The following is a 14283-nucleotide window of genomic DNA, read 5'->3' as shown; positions in this document are numbered from 1 at the left end:
GTTACGCACTGTTTACTCAGCAGTGTTTACTGTTACTGTTTACTTTATATCCTTTACAGTACTGGAAAGTGCGTTCATGCAACCTTTACATAACACAATGTTTGCTTACCAAGTTTGTTTTGCAGGACGTTTTACATATACAGAGCCAATATCCTTACCTTCCTCTCCTGTCTTTCTTATCTTTCTCTGTCTCTGAGTGAAGTTAGCTCTCTTTCCTTTTTTTTCACCATAACAACACCAGCTCACCAATAATAAATTATATGGTTTTGCCTTTTTCATCATTTTGTATACACAATTAGGACTGTCTTCCATGTGTTACAGTTTAGGCTCAAATCGGTTTGACGTTTGATGCCGTGCAATAACTCTCCTCAAATGACTTAAAATTTTTATACATTTAGAAGCATGAAACCGTCATTAATGGGCATAGTTGCTTCATCCAGTCTTCTTTGATTGAAAGACTCCTTTGTGCAGCCAAACACTGCCCTCTACAGTTAAACACATGTCAGCACAGCCTCACATTCTTTATTTTACAATCAGAATACTTTATTAGTCCCTAAGAAAAGTATGTAATGTGTTCTAATCAATTATTTCTTGATTATTGGTAACTTGTTTTTAACCTCCAGGAGCTGTTCAGAAAATAGGTGGTTAATATCAAATCTTCTTATGTTCTCTGAGCAGGCTGGGGGGTGAATATCGGCTGCTGCTCAAGAGTTGCATGCTGGGGTTTTATCTCCATCTCCTGTCTCTTTGACAAAAAAGAAAAAAAGAAAATGGAAATTAGCATCTGTATTTTTCTTTATTGACATGTCTCTTTTAATCCTTTAATTGATGCTTGCATCTTGCATGAGACTTATAAGTACAGTGTATGTAAAATGAAATGAAATGAAATTTAAAATAAAAAAAGCAGTTACATTTCTGATCATTCTGAAAATGTCCTCACTATAGGACATCTTATTGGGTATTTTGTTATTCAAATATATGTCATTGTGAGCTGCATGTCTTGTGTCTTTAATTTTTAGTCAAAGAACAGAGAGATAACTCCCAGGCCTGAAAACATGATTCAAGATCCAATAAACTCAGAGAAAACTTGAACGCAGCAGTAACTTTGTCAGACTGGTGATCCTCCACTGCCAGGAAACAAATGACAACTATTTAATACAGCTTCTGTAGCACAATATGTGTTCATCATAGGACTTCTAAAGGAAAGGTACTTATCAGTCTGGCATTGGTATTTTATATGAGATGTTAGTCTCATAAGACATACAGCATATCCTTGATATACCATGATTAATGAATGAGAATTCAGTAAACTCAGTAAACAGATCTTGCCACTTTCACTGTATGCCATACTGCCTATGAATCCTAATAAAATGGTCATGCATATTTTATTGTCTAGTGTCTCATTAAAAAAAGAAAACAGCCCTCATCTCAGTTTTGTACAATTGAACAGCAAATGTAATGTGTAATTATAATGGATGATGATGCTTTTAGTTTTTGTGTATATGAGCAGAAGCATGATTGCATTATTAAAGTTCAGGGGATTGTGAATAAACTCAAAAACAGGTGATCCTAGCTGTTGTGTACAACAGTCACGCTGTCAGATTTTCATTACAACTTAGTCAGTTGTCACAACCAAAATAATTGTTATTCGCTGCGATATCTGTAGCGCTTGTGAGGGGCGAAAAGAAAGAAAAAGGTGAAATCTTATTAGTAATTACATTATAATAAATGGTCACCATCTCATCCTGCTCAGAGAACATGACAAGATTTAACATTAACTATGAACTGCATTAACTACTACAGGTTACACACCTAAAATCATCAAGAAAAAGAACATGGGGCTGTAATAACATCTGCTTTGCTGCAGAGGGCAGTTTTGGTCTGTAAAATAGAGTCCTTCAAAGATTTATATGCCATATACATGTTTTCTCTTTAATTGGAAAAATATACATTATATAATTTTCCCAATATTCCAGTGTAATTTTATTCATCTACCTTCATTAACCTGGAAAACACCAAGTTGACGAAGGGGAGGGTGCTGCTGTAGGTGTTCCACATACATTTCCAGTTCTGACAGGAGCAATATATCAATAAAATGTGGAAAAAAAAAAAAACGCGTCAGGGAAATTTTCCATCATTTCATCACAGGATGACAGCAAAGGGAATGTGTAATCAAAGCTGTATCAGCTGCTCTGGCATTGACGTAACACCTAATAAACTAGTTGGTATCTGTTTCCACGCAAATGAACAAATTCAGAAAATGTGTAGTAACGGTCAGAGATGGCAACATAAAACATCTGTGACTGTGACATCAAGACTTCTGGAAAAATGTAGCTCAAACCTGTGGTGTTTTGTATGGTTGAGTGCAGTCAAAACTGTTGTGTCGCAGTTGTTGCTGTTGTCAGTGTAACACTGAAATTACCTGAAATAAATTTTGTTGTTATTTGGAATGGAAGGTGGAAAGAAGTCCCAGTTTAGGGGGATGATCTGTGGAGTAAATTAATACAGCAGAAAATATAGATATAATTCCCAAATGTAGACGTTCAAAACTCAGATAACTGTCAAACAACACATTATATGTCACATTGACCTTACCACCCATCCTGCTTGAACGAGTACTGCAGCATTCAAAACTTTAATTTGCGTAAAATGTTTCAAGCACTTCAAGATCTGATATCCTTAGCCCTGCGAAAGACTGGCGATCCCCGCCTCTCGCCCTTTGGTAGCTGGGATATGCTCCAGCTCACCCACAACCCTGATAAAGATGGGTGGATGTAGATCTGTTATCTCCGTGTTGGTGTAGTTTCTACATCATCATAACAGTGTTGGTCCAAGATCAACATTGCAGCTGACCAATCTCGTTGTCTAAGCATTCACTTAGCATTAAGTAACTAAGTAAATTTTTATTTATATAGCACATTTCTAGATAAAAGATCACAAAGTGCTTCACAAGGTATAAAACAAAAACAGACAAAGGTTAACAAAATGCAATTCTAAAAAGATGTGTTTTTAGTTGTTTTTTAAAAGTGATCACTGAGTCCACAGATCTTAAGTTCTGAGGAAGAGAGTTCCACAGTCTGGCAGTGGCAAAAGCTCTGTCTCCCTTGGTTTTGAGCCGTATGCTGAATAACAAGAAGGCCCTGATCACATGACCTCAGGGACCTATTAGGGACATAGGGCTGTAAAAGTTCAATGATGTAGGCTGGTGCTTGTCCTTGAAGAGCTTTAAATGTAAGAACCAGTAGCTTAAAATGGTCTCTGAATTCAACGGGGAGCCAGTGCAGCTGTATAAGCAACAGTGTTACATGAGAGTACTTAGGTGTTTTTGTCAGAAGCCTTGCTGCAGCATTTTGGACAATCTGCAGACGCTCCAGGGAGTTTTTGTTTAGACATGTAAACAGTGAATTACAGCGGTCCAATCGCATGAATAACAATCTCCAGTTCAGTATGAGATACTAAAGGGCTCAATTTATAAATGTTTCTTAAATGATAGAAGCAGGATCGAACCAGAGATTTGATGTGGACATCCAGGGTAAGAGCAGAATCAAAGGTTACCCCGAGGTTCCTGATAGACGATTTCACAAATGTTGAAAGAGGACCAAGAGCATTCATTATGTTAGGTACATGTCTGTCTGGAGCACATACAAGGACTTCAGTCTTTTCTTCATTAAGTTGGAGGAAGTTGTCAGCCATCCAACCTTTGATGGATTCTAAGCACTCGTTTAGAATCTGCAGCTTAGAAACATCTTCAGGTTTAAAAGAAATATATAGCTGGATGTCGTCTGCATAGCAGTGGTAGCAAATGTCCTCAAAGGGGCTCAAAATATGCTGGAGAGGAAGTAGATATATTAAAAACAATAAGGGCCCCAGCACAGAACCTCGTGGCACACCATAGGACAGGGACGTGGAAGATGACCTGTACTTAGAGACCGCCACAGAAAAGTATCGTTCATAGAGATACGAGGAAAACCACTCTAAGGCAGACCCAGATACACCAACCCAGTATTTCAGCCTTTCAAGAAAAATGTAATGGTCAATGGTGTCAAAGGCTGACGTGAGGTCCAACATTAGGAGTACAGAACATTTTCCTGCATAGTTTTGCATCAGAATGTCACTGGAAACTCTAAGAAGGGCTGTCTCAGTAGAATGAGCTCTACGAAAGCCAGACTGAAATTTGTCAAATATATTATGTTTGTCTAAAACTGCTGTAAGCTGCTTGGCCACAACCTTCTCTAATATCTTAGCAATTAACGGTATTTTTGAGATTGGTCTCTAATTGCTAGTGAGAGATTGGTCCAGCGTGGGGTTTTTTAACAGGGGGTGTATAGCAGCAGTTTTAAAATAAGCAGGGACTTTACCAGACCCCAGTAAGGTGTTAACTATGGTGAGCACACAGGGACCAGGGACTTACATTACTAATTTTTTCTAGAAAGAAAGAAAGAAATGTTTCACAGTCTTCATTAGAAGAAATAATGGCAGCAGGTGGAGCAGGAGTAATAATATCAGTAATAGTGTCAAATAACACCTTAGGATTACCTCTGCTCTTTGAAACCAGATGAGAAAAATAAGCAGCCCTCGCATCTCTAATTGCAAAAGATCCTTTAAGTAAAGGAGATGTACACATTTAAATGAGTTTTCCTCCACAAGCGCTCAGCTTTACGACAATCACGTTTTATGGAGCGGATATTGTCATTTAGCCAAAAAACAATGGTTATTAAATAGATCTGTTAAAAAATCAACGCCGTTTTGCGGGGATAGAGTTAAATTAAAAGCATCCGAGAAATTCTCCGCTGTGGAGGAAATTATGATGCGCGAGATAATTGTCCGGTGAACAGGAGACAAAGGCTCGTGAAAAGACATGTTAAAAAGAATAAACCAACATGACTAACTCAATTTGTCCATGTGCAAAAGTAACTTGAATAATATATCTATTATATTGATTAAATTAACAAAGAAAGCACTTGAAATGATTACTATTTGTCCCAGAGCTGAGTTTTATAATAACAAAGGTTTTTTTTTTTCTTTCTTATTTCTCCACATTCCAAAGCCATGACAGCACAACAACATGATTGATCAGTTGCAATTTTGACCCTAGAACAGCACAGTTATACTGCTGCTGGACATCAGATACACCGTGTTTCAGTGAAACATGTTACTGCTGTGTTACTGCTCTCATTAAGCCAGGTTTCAGCAGAAAGCAAAGAATCCATTTTATTGCAGGTAATTGTGTTGTTAAAATAAAGCTGATGACGTGGTAAGCATCATTTGTCATGTAGCTTTTTCCGGAAAGTAAAACAGTATTTACTGACTGCATAAAAATCATAAAAGAAGGAAGAAAGATGACGAGCCTGTTAATTATTCACTCGTAGCACGTCACTCATGTGTCCTTTGTAGGGAGTGGGGCCTGTTTGGGTCAAACATTATCAAAGTCACCGGTGCTGCTTGTGCGCGTGATCTGAGACGACTGCATGGTTTAAGGATCTGTGACTGTAGCCCAGTACGTTTTTGTGTTTAGACTTTTGAGAAAAGGGCGAAGGTTTAAGAGACATGTTGATGGGTTTAGATTTTATTATTGTCATTTGTATTGGGAAATATTTAACCATATATGCTTAGAGGTGTATAATCGAGTGTGTAGTGATAGGATGTGTGATCTTTAGTAGTCTGCAAAGACTGTGTGTGCATTCCAGAGTGCTCTGGCATTCACACCCACACCCTGGGAGCATGGGAGAGGTCGTACCTTATTTTATTGTTTTATGGTAGGATAAACGTAGCTATGTCAGTTTTAGTCTAAGTGCCTTTTGTTTAGATGAACTGCTGGACTTCCAGACCAGCAGGTTTAGGGAAGTCATTTATGGGGTCACACTCTGACCCCACACACACACACACAGACAAGGTATTCTTTGTCCACATGTATAGAGATTGACAGACCACGTGACTTTTGCGCATTGCATGCCGGGAACTCGTGGCAAAACAATCCAAGTACCTGCATCAAATGCAAGCATTCATTCTCCGGTTCCAATACCTTCTTGCTTTTTCTTTGCCCCCCCAAAAAGGTATGTACAAAACGAAGGAGAACAATGCCGGTCCGTACAAAGACAGACTTGATGAAAAGTCAAAGAAAGGATACGAGGAAAAAATCAAAGGAGTGAAAGGGTCAGACCCTTACGAGCACACAGAGTGGACAAAAGACGTTAGCGTATTGCCCAACTTTCACCACGCTCATATTTATAATTATACGGTTCTTGGAGTGAGTGCATACACTCATGAAGTTTAGTAACTTCAGGTCACTGCAACAAGCCCAGGTACAGTTTACCAACGGATGGGTACAGGACCTTGAAATGCACCGTGAACAAAGGTAAGTTTACCAGTCTCACAAATCGTCTTCATAAATACACATTCGTTAACCGTTTATTAATAGGATCTTTGAGCTCAACGGTAATTAATTAGTAGTGGAAATAATTTCTGGTAGCATCACAGAAATGTAGCAGTGACAATAATACTGTATGTTGTAATCGCACTGGGCAATTAGTGATACAAAAAACCTGTTTTATCCTGTGAATAAAAGTATATGTTTTTGTCAATGTACCATAATAACAGAAGCGAAACACAATATTGTGTCAGGACAATTCACTATTTATGCACAATAAACAAAGGAGCATAGCGCGACAATTTCTGTTCAGCGCCAGACTTGCTTGTAACCTATATCACCAATTATGTTATGAAAATGACGTATTAACTACTACAAAACACTGACCTTTGTGTAAATGCTTGGAGCAGACTAACCTGTGAGCTGGAGTGTTCTGGGACGTTATATTTGGTCTTTGAATGGCTGCAATCCAGGCCATCCGTTGCCTCTTTGTTACTTCGGAAACATGGCTTGAACAATTTCTTTTCAACAACGTAATCCGATAACAACCGATCTCTTTACCCGTCGGCTTCCCGTGGCTGTCATGCGACTGGCTATTGCAGTTAATAATACAACAGCTTCTTGCCATTTTTTGTGTTTCTTTTTATCGCTGTGTGACTGATTTCAATTGAAAGCCTGCGTGCGCTAGTACCTCTTGCCACGAGTTCCCAGAATCCTTTGCGGTTTTACCCCTGAGTGACGTCACATTTTCAATCTCTATACCTATATGAAACATCATATGTTAATGAACCTATGCATATTCATATAACCACAATAAAAGGAGTGCTATGGGGAACCTGGCTGAGAGTCTGACGGAGGTCAAGTGGGTGGAACGACACTTGGCTCCAGGCAGGTCTTAGACCCCCTCATGCAGGAGTAACACAAAGAACTTCGCCTACTTGTGTCTTGCTTTCTGCTGTGTAGTAAATTGTCTTGAACGTTCCAGCGAATAGGTTTATGCTACAAACTTATCACGTCTCCACAGTTGAAAAAAGTACAACAGTGCCTTGTGTAGTAGGTGAATGTGAATACTTTTTATTTTAGCACAGGTGAAACTCAACTTGGACAAAGTTATTATAAGTGTGAGTATGTTAAATGATACAGATTTTATCGACCTGGGTAAAATCTTTCCTGATGATATATGCAGTATGCTGACAAAACTCAAAACATCTGATTTAAACATATAATCTAAAGCTATAAAAACTTGCTTAGATTATATGAAACAACTATCTATTGCAGAGCAGTGAACCAAACGAGCATCAGCACTGAGCTATGAAATGCTATAAAAAAGAATGCAGATCACATGCCAGGCTACATTTTCAGATTTCACTTCATGCTGCAGAAACAGAAGTAATATTTTCATATGTGTTTCATCGCTGTAAAACATATACATTTTTTTAAATTATCTTTGTCAGTTTCACTCAACCCACATCAAAAATGGTTGCATCTTATCCACGGATGACCTGGGTTGTGACCACCGTCGAGGCAGCAGGGTATTGGTTTTCCCTGATCTTCAGCTCACGATGCATCTGGCACCAGACACAGTGATAACACCAAAATATTTTGCAGCAGTCATCACAGCACGAGCCCTGCAGGACAGGAAAATTGAAGAGGAAGACGAGAACTTTGTGATATATTTTGAATTTCTAACAATATCCTGTTTAGTCAGCTGACGTCTGAATGTCATGCTTAGGAATGAGAATTGAGAAATGGTGTTCAGTCATTTCAGCATACAAATCAGAGTAACATACAGCATATAGTTCAGTATACAGATGAAATTAAATGATGTTTATTTTCCATCTCTCCATTTTCTTATCCAGGGCTAAGTTGTGGGGGAGCAGCCTAACAAGAGAAGCCCAGACCTCCCTCCCCCCAGCCACTTCTTCAAGCTTGTCTGGGGGAACGCCAAGGCGTTCCCAAGCCAGCCGAAAGATATTATCTCCCCAGCATGTCCTGAGTCTGCCCTCGGTCCTCCTCCCTGTGGGATGTACCCGGAACACCTCACCCAGGAGACGCCCAGGAGGCACCCTTGTGCGATGCCTGAACCACCTCAAATGCTCCTTTCAGTGTGGAGGAGCAGCAATTCTACTTTGAGCTCTTCCCAGATGACCGAACTCCTCAACCTATCTCAAAAGGAGAGGCCAGTCACCCTCCAAAGAAAATTCTTTTGCTCACTACCCACAGCTCGAAAATAACAGGCAGGTTTACAGCATGAATTTGGACATTACTTTTATTTTTATTGCATAAAAAGACGAGAGCATGATGGTAAAGTGGCATCCAGGACAGAAATAACTGTATTATGCTGCTAATACAACTTCAGCTCTTTGCAAGCACCTGCACAGACAGCATGCTAACGCTAAGCTAGCCAAGAACCCAGAGTGATGCTGAAGCTGAATGAATGCTGAGCCCAGTCCAGCACCGTGGTCAAGTGAGTTGTCTTTTGTGAGCTGTGGTGAAGCAAGCTGCTGCTGAACTTCATCAGGTAACAAACAGATGAGCGGTCGGGCTGCACCCCAAGTTTCTATTTAGATTGGCTTTTAATTAGATTCATGCTGTATGTTTGATTTTTGATGTATTTTATGTATTTCTGTCTTTATATTACTGTGAAGCACTTTGTGGTTTTTATCCTGTGAAGAGTGCTAGATAAATAAATTGAATTGAAATTGAATTCTATCTGGGGGGGGGGGGTTCTTTGTTGTTTTTTTGCTATATCACAACAACAGTTGCCTCAAAGGCACTTGTAATGTAAAGACCCTACAACAATACAATCCTGTTCGTGTTTCTAATGTGGAATCACCATGGTGATCGCTTTAAAGTCTCTTTGTGCTGATTTTCATTTTTGATTTGTGTTGTCGGCTTTGTGTTCATACTTAAATACTAAGAGTAAGATCAGGGAATAAGTGAAGGAAGAAGGAATGAGGACATTTTACATCGAATAGAAATCCTAAACTATGAGGAGGAAACGTATTAGACTTAGTAGGAAAATCTTATAAAATAGGATTTAATTCATCTTATAAGTGAATTAAATTAAAGATCTGATGGAGGAGTGAATACTGTCATAATCAAAATAATACAATGTAAGCAAAGGGTTTTTTGATATCAAGGATAGCTCCTCTGATAGAAATTGCAGGGACTGTTTGAGGTCCTGAGGACTGAGACTTAGGTGGAGTGCAGGAATTATCCAGAGGAGAGCTTGTTTGATGTTGTTGTTTTAATGGCAGCTTTTTAATGAGGTGATTTTTTTCATTGGTTGTTCTCATTGTTGAGCTGCACTGAAGCAATATTGCATTGCACTCCATCTTTAAGACAATGTAGTTCAAACCTGGCAGACATCCACCAAAAAGTGGTGGATGTCAGTATGTCTTTGGCAAAAAAAAAAAAAAAATGCTATTCCTCAAATCACCACTCGAGAATGACTCTAAAAGTGAATCAGTCACTGCAGACCTTCGTGTTAAAAAAAACCCAACCACTTTACAGCAGGTTTAGTGCCTTTGGCTCATCTCCCCTTTTGCAATAGGAGTGGGTTTTTTGTTTGCTGTCTCATTTTATGACTTGTTAATGTCAGGGGTGTGCCGGGCTCGTTCTGCCATTTTGCACCATTTGTACTTTCTGGAGAATTCAATAAACAGTACAATAATATGACAAACGATGAGGCTTGTTATACTTTCTAACAGCCCACCCAAGAAGTCTGTGCAGTAGTTAGGGTGAGTGAAGGTGTAGTATTTTGTTCATGTGTTACTTCAGTTGCACTAATTTACAAATATAACCATGTGTGCTTTGCGCCAATTAAAAGCTGCACTCAGCACTCCCTATTTTCATTTATGTGGTTACTTGTGGTTTGATGTTTCATCCACTTATGTTAACTTTATTTTTATTGATTTTGAGATTAATGCAACTACAGTCATCCTGAGTAGCAATAAAATATTCATCAAACCTCATCAGCAAGTGTTGACTAATACTGAAGACATTTCTTCTGTATTTTTTTAAGCTTTGTACATACATAGTATTGCTTGAAGTTTGCATTTTTTTTCTCTCTTAAAGTTTAGGGATGGGGGCATTGTTCATTGTTCAGGGGGCAGTTTAGTTAGCTTAATGTAAGCTAACTACTAAGCTAACTGCTAATTACTACTAAGCTTAATACAATACAACGGTAGCATAATTTAAGCTAAATACAATAACCTTATCCTCCACTCTCACACTTACAGGGATGTTGTAGCGCTCTCTGACAGAATTGCGAAGTAAGCAGGACACCACACAGCAAAAGTCCAGGAGTGGCATTGCGCAGCACCATCCATGTTTACTGGCTGTGTCACACTGCATGCAGGGGAAACACCAATATCCGAAGCAACCTTGAAGAAAAATGTGCAGAGATGCCATATCTGTATGAATTTACCCCAGTTTTTAATAAATTCTACAAACTCTTGCGTAACCTCTGCATTATCCTGACTTCAGATACTCTGCAAAACGACTGCAAACAAAGTCTGAGGAGGTGGTTGATGCAGAAATCACTGCTGTTTGTAGGGTTTGCTGGGTTCACTTACAGGAGTTCATATCAGAGCAGCAGTCACAGATGTCAGTGCTCCATTGCCCAGACTGCTGACTCATTGCAGTGGTGGTGACTACCACCTGGGTGGTTGAATGCTGGAAGGCCATTCCTGGAGCAAACGAAGTAGAAAATTAGACACAGATTGAAGAGAGTTTTTGTTGTCATTGTTGTTGCTTTTTCTTATGCCTTATTTCATTGTATTTATTCTTCTATGGTTTTCTCTTGTTCATTCACTAACTTAAGAGTTTTGGTCAGCTGTTGCTTTTAAATGAGATGTAGAGATGAAACCGACGTTAACGGGCTATAGTGGTTATAAACATGTAACATGCACAGCAGGGTGTTTTCTAGTGCATGTAAACCCCTAACAGGATCTTTGGCACTTGTCTGCCAATGGATCAATATAATTATACAGGCTATGGCTGGCTTGTAGGGCTGCCACACAGCCACACACTAAAAGCACTGAAAGCAGCCCGTGTTTCACTACCAACACTGGAGTCAAATCTCGTAATGTATCCGACCCCTCCCATACTTTCCCTGTGCACTCGGGCACCTTGCAGAACAGAGTTTAGTGTGGTTGATATAGATGGACCAAAAAGAGCAAAAAGAAATTAATCGACATTTTAGCTGTCAGGACTGCTGCTGCAGCTGCACTGCAGCAACAACAACTAGTATTAAGTCCTCACAGTCCAGATGCTGAGACTGCTAGCACCAGCTGTGGAGAAGTGCAGGAGAAAGGACAGCAGTCGTCACTCTGTTTCCCATTCCCTTGTTAGCCTGTGTTTGTATATATTATCAGTCTTCCCTTGCTCTTTGTTATGTTCTCCCTCGTGCTGTGTTTTCTTCTTTCTCTGCTCTCCAGTAAGATTCCTTTTCATGAGATTATTTTTCCCTAACCTGCATTATGTTTACAAGCCTTTTCCAATCTTACTGATCAAAGGTCTTCAACTGCACACACAGTGATTTTAATGGTACTGTCCAGAAAATACTACGTCTAGATGAGCAGATTCAACTCTCTAGGGCTATTATGCAGAGCTTTGTTGCAATAGATGCTCAGGCAGTTGCTTTATATATGACAGGTGTGTAGTTTTCTGCCTGTATTTTATATTGAACCTTTTTGTGCTTTTCAAATGTCATAGTTTCCTTGTGTTTGTAAAATCCACTGATAGATCCTGTTGAGCTGTCCATGTTTGGGACAGCTCAACTGTCACATGTTTCCAATACCATCTTGTTCACGTTAGCACCCTTTGCTACAAGACTGATAAACTGCATATGAATTTATCAAGTTGATAACCAGCTTTGTGTGCTCACATAGCCTGACTGGAGATGTTGTGAGAAGTGAAGCTGTACATGAAAGATATTTCAGTTGCCCTTGCTTCATGGCACACAGCCTTCGCAAGATAAGATAAGTTACCGTGGAGGTAATAATTTCCATTTCCACGTGTTTTACCAAAAGTTGCACTGTAGTTGTATCATAATAACTTAAAACAGGGACTTTAGAGATTAATGGAGGTGCCTGGGGGATAACAAATTTATCTACACCAGTTCTGCAATGTAAGATGCACACTACACTGTACAGAGATCCATAAACTACAATTTGCTGTAATACACACACAGTGAAGTGACTCTTTTAAATTAACTGGTTGAGGTCAAACCCAACACACTTGTCCCAATCAGGATATCAGTCAACCACCTCCCTGAGCTCCACCTTCACCCCTATACTGAAACATAACACACCAAAAATAGAATAAAGAAATGTTGAACTTGTGTGAACACAAGACAATACATGGAAATTCCATGTACCTAATACCAGGCCGATTACACCCTTGGTCATGGGGCATATTATAAACTTACTTCAGATATCTTAGAAATAATATCTTAATTAATATACTAAAAAATTCCTAGCTAACATTAATCTACTTATAGTCTATTGCCAACTAGTCTAACAGTCCTATAAGATTCATTAATTTATGAGTATAAAATGCAAAACTATGCTTATAATAATTAGATGTCCAGTTTTTTGTGCTATTTTTCTTGAGGCAGTATGAAGTGCGTGTAAACCCGTGTGCTGCAAGTATTCCTCTGACTGGCTCACAACACCACACTGGGAAAATGATAGCAAACTGTACTATTAGGTCGCAAAGACTGCTAACTGCTTTAAGATGTTTGCCAGTATAGAAAGTTTTCCTTACCTTTTCTCTGCTTCTCTGAGTTATGAGTAAAATGAGAGCAAGTCCAACCTATGACTGTAAATTGTGACGGGAGTGGTCAAGTGTGGGTTGAAGGCTCTGCTCACTTTCAATTTTCAAAGAAACCACCTCTCTGACAGAGAAAGACGAACAGTTACACACGCTTTCATTCCAGGATAGATAAGAATAGATGAAACACTCAAGGCCAAAAAAGTTCAGTTCCAATAAAACGAGAGTTAAGCGTGAGAGTTACTGACCGTGTCGAGTTTTATGCAGTTTATAGTGCATCATTTGTTATTACTTTATGAAAATCACCTTGCTGTGAACTTTTTGACTTGTGCTCTAGTGGTGCCTGTCTGTATTTCTGACTTCATAACATGACACTACAAAGAAAAGATCAGGCAAAAGTGCTATGGACTGTAACAGAGGGTTTATGGTCATGCACCTCTATAAAAGCAGTAGCGGAGCATTCAGATGTCTGTTAACAAAACAATTCACCCCAAGGACAGACTGTGCAATGCTCAGAGAAACACAAGAGATAAAAGTTGCAAAGTTCCATGTAAACAAACCACAAGCAAAATGTCCTTTCGACATGAAGCTTTGCTGTAGATTAAAGAATTAAAATGTTTTAAAACAGCTCAGCCAGAAAGTTCAGCAACATTTTGATTTACTCAAATCCCTCAGTCGTCATTGGTCTCTTCGGGCCCATGGCTTGTTTGGTCGGTAAACACTGCAAACCAAGCTGAGTAAGCTGTGTGGTGTCAAGTGCTGAAGTAAAATCCCCTCATTCAAATTTATTTTACTAACACGTTAAATGTAAATGAATGACTGCAGTAGAGCAGAATTTAGGGATGTCTCAATGAAACCAGGTCTGAATACAACAGCTGGATAGAGTTTGATTTAGATCATCTAAGTGGGTGCCAAATATTTCTTCTTTGGTCTTGATCCTGAAGACAATGGATTCATCAGAACCAGAATATAAAAGACATTTGAGCCCTTTTAGGAGCGTTTAGGAGTTATTGTTATGCTTAAAATATTAATGAAGGGTCTGTGTAATGTCTGTACGACGGCCTGTCGGCTCAGTAGATCGAAAAGCATAATACGATTAGCTATGAAAGGTGGTCACGGTGTGTACTAGCATTGTT

At 39.2% G+C, this 14283-nt stretch overlaps 1 protein-coding gene across 1 annotated transcript; it reads right to left on the bottom strand.

The window, feature by feature from the left end:
* Positions 1–7426: 7426 nt before the first annotated feature.
* On the bottom strand, positions 7427–13287 carry LOC146580262 (cornifelin homolog B-like). Its single transcript, XM_085266908.1, has 4 exons — positions 13142–13287; positions 10948–11061; positions 10610–10755; positions 7427–7995 (listed from the first exon to the last, which is right to left on the bottom strand). Exons 2-4 carry the CDS (start codon positions 11057–11059, stop codon positions 7855–7857), a joined length of 399 nt encoding a protein of 132 aa, XP_085123034.1. The 5' UTR covers positions 11060–11061; positions 13142–13287; the 3' UTR covers positions 7427–7854.
* Between the last annotated feature and the right edge of the window lie 996 nt (positions 13288–14283).

The sequence above is a fragment of the Mchenga conophoros genome, linkage group LG3, assembly GCF_057382185.1.
Source record: "Mchenga conophoros isolate Kocher_MC1m ecotype Shallow Benthic linkage group LG3, M_conophoros_male_GT1.1, whole genome shotgun sequence".
In the NCBI taxonomy this organism is placed as follows: Eukaryota; Metazoa; Chordata; class Actinopteri; order Cichliformes; family Cichlidae; genus Mchenga; species Mchenga conophoros.
Note: the sequence above shows the minus strand (reverse complement) of the source record. Positions and strands in the feature narration are given on the sequence as shown.

Excerpts from the sequence above, each read along its gene's own strand:
- LOC146580262 (XM_085266908.1), bottom strand. The coding sequence starts at position 11,059 with ATGGCCTTCCAGCATTCAACCACCCAGGTGGTAGTCACCACCACTGCA. Across the intron at positions 10,756-10,947 it reads CTGCTCTGATATGAACTCCT|GTTGCTTCGGATATTGGTGT; the intron begins GTAAGTGAACCC and ends TTTTTCTTCAAG. Across the intron at positions 7,996-10,609 it reads GAGAGCGCTACAACATCCCT|GGCTCGTGCTGTGATGACTG; the intron begins GTAAGTGTGAGA and ends CCTGTCCTGCAG.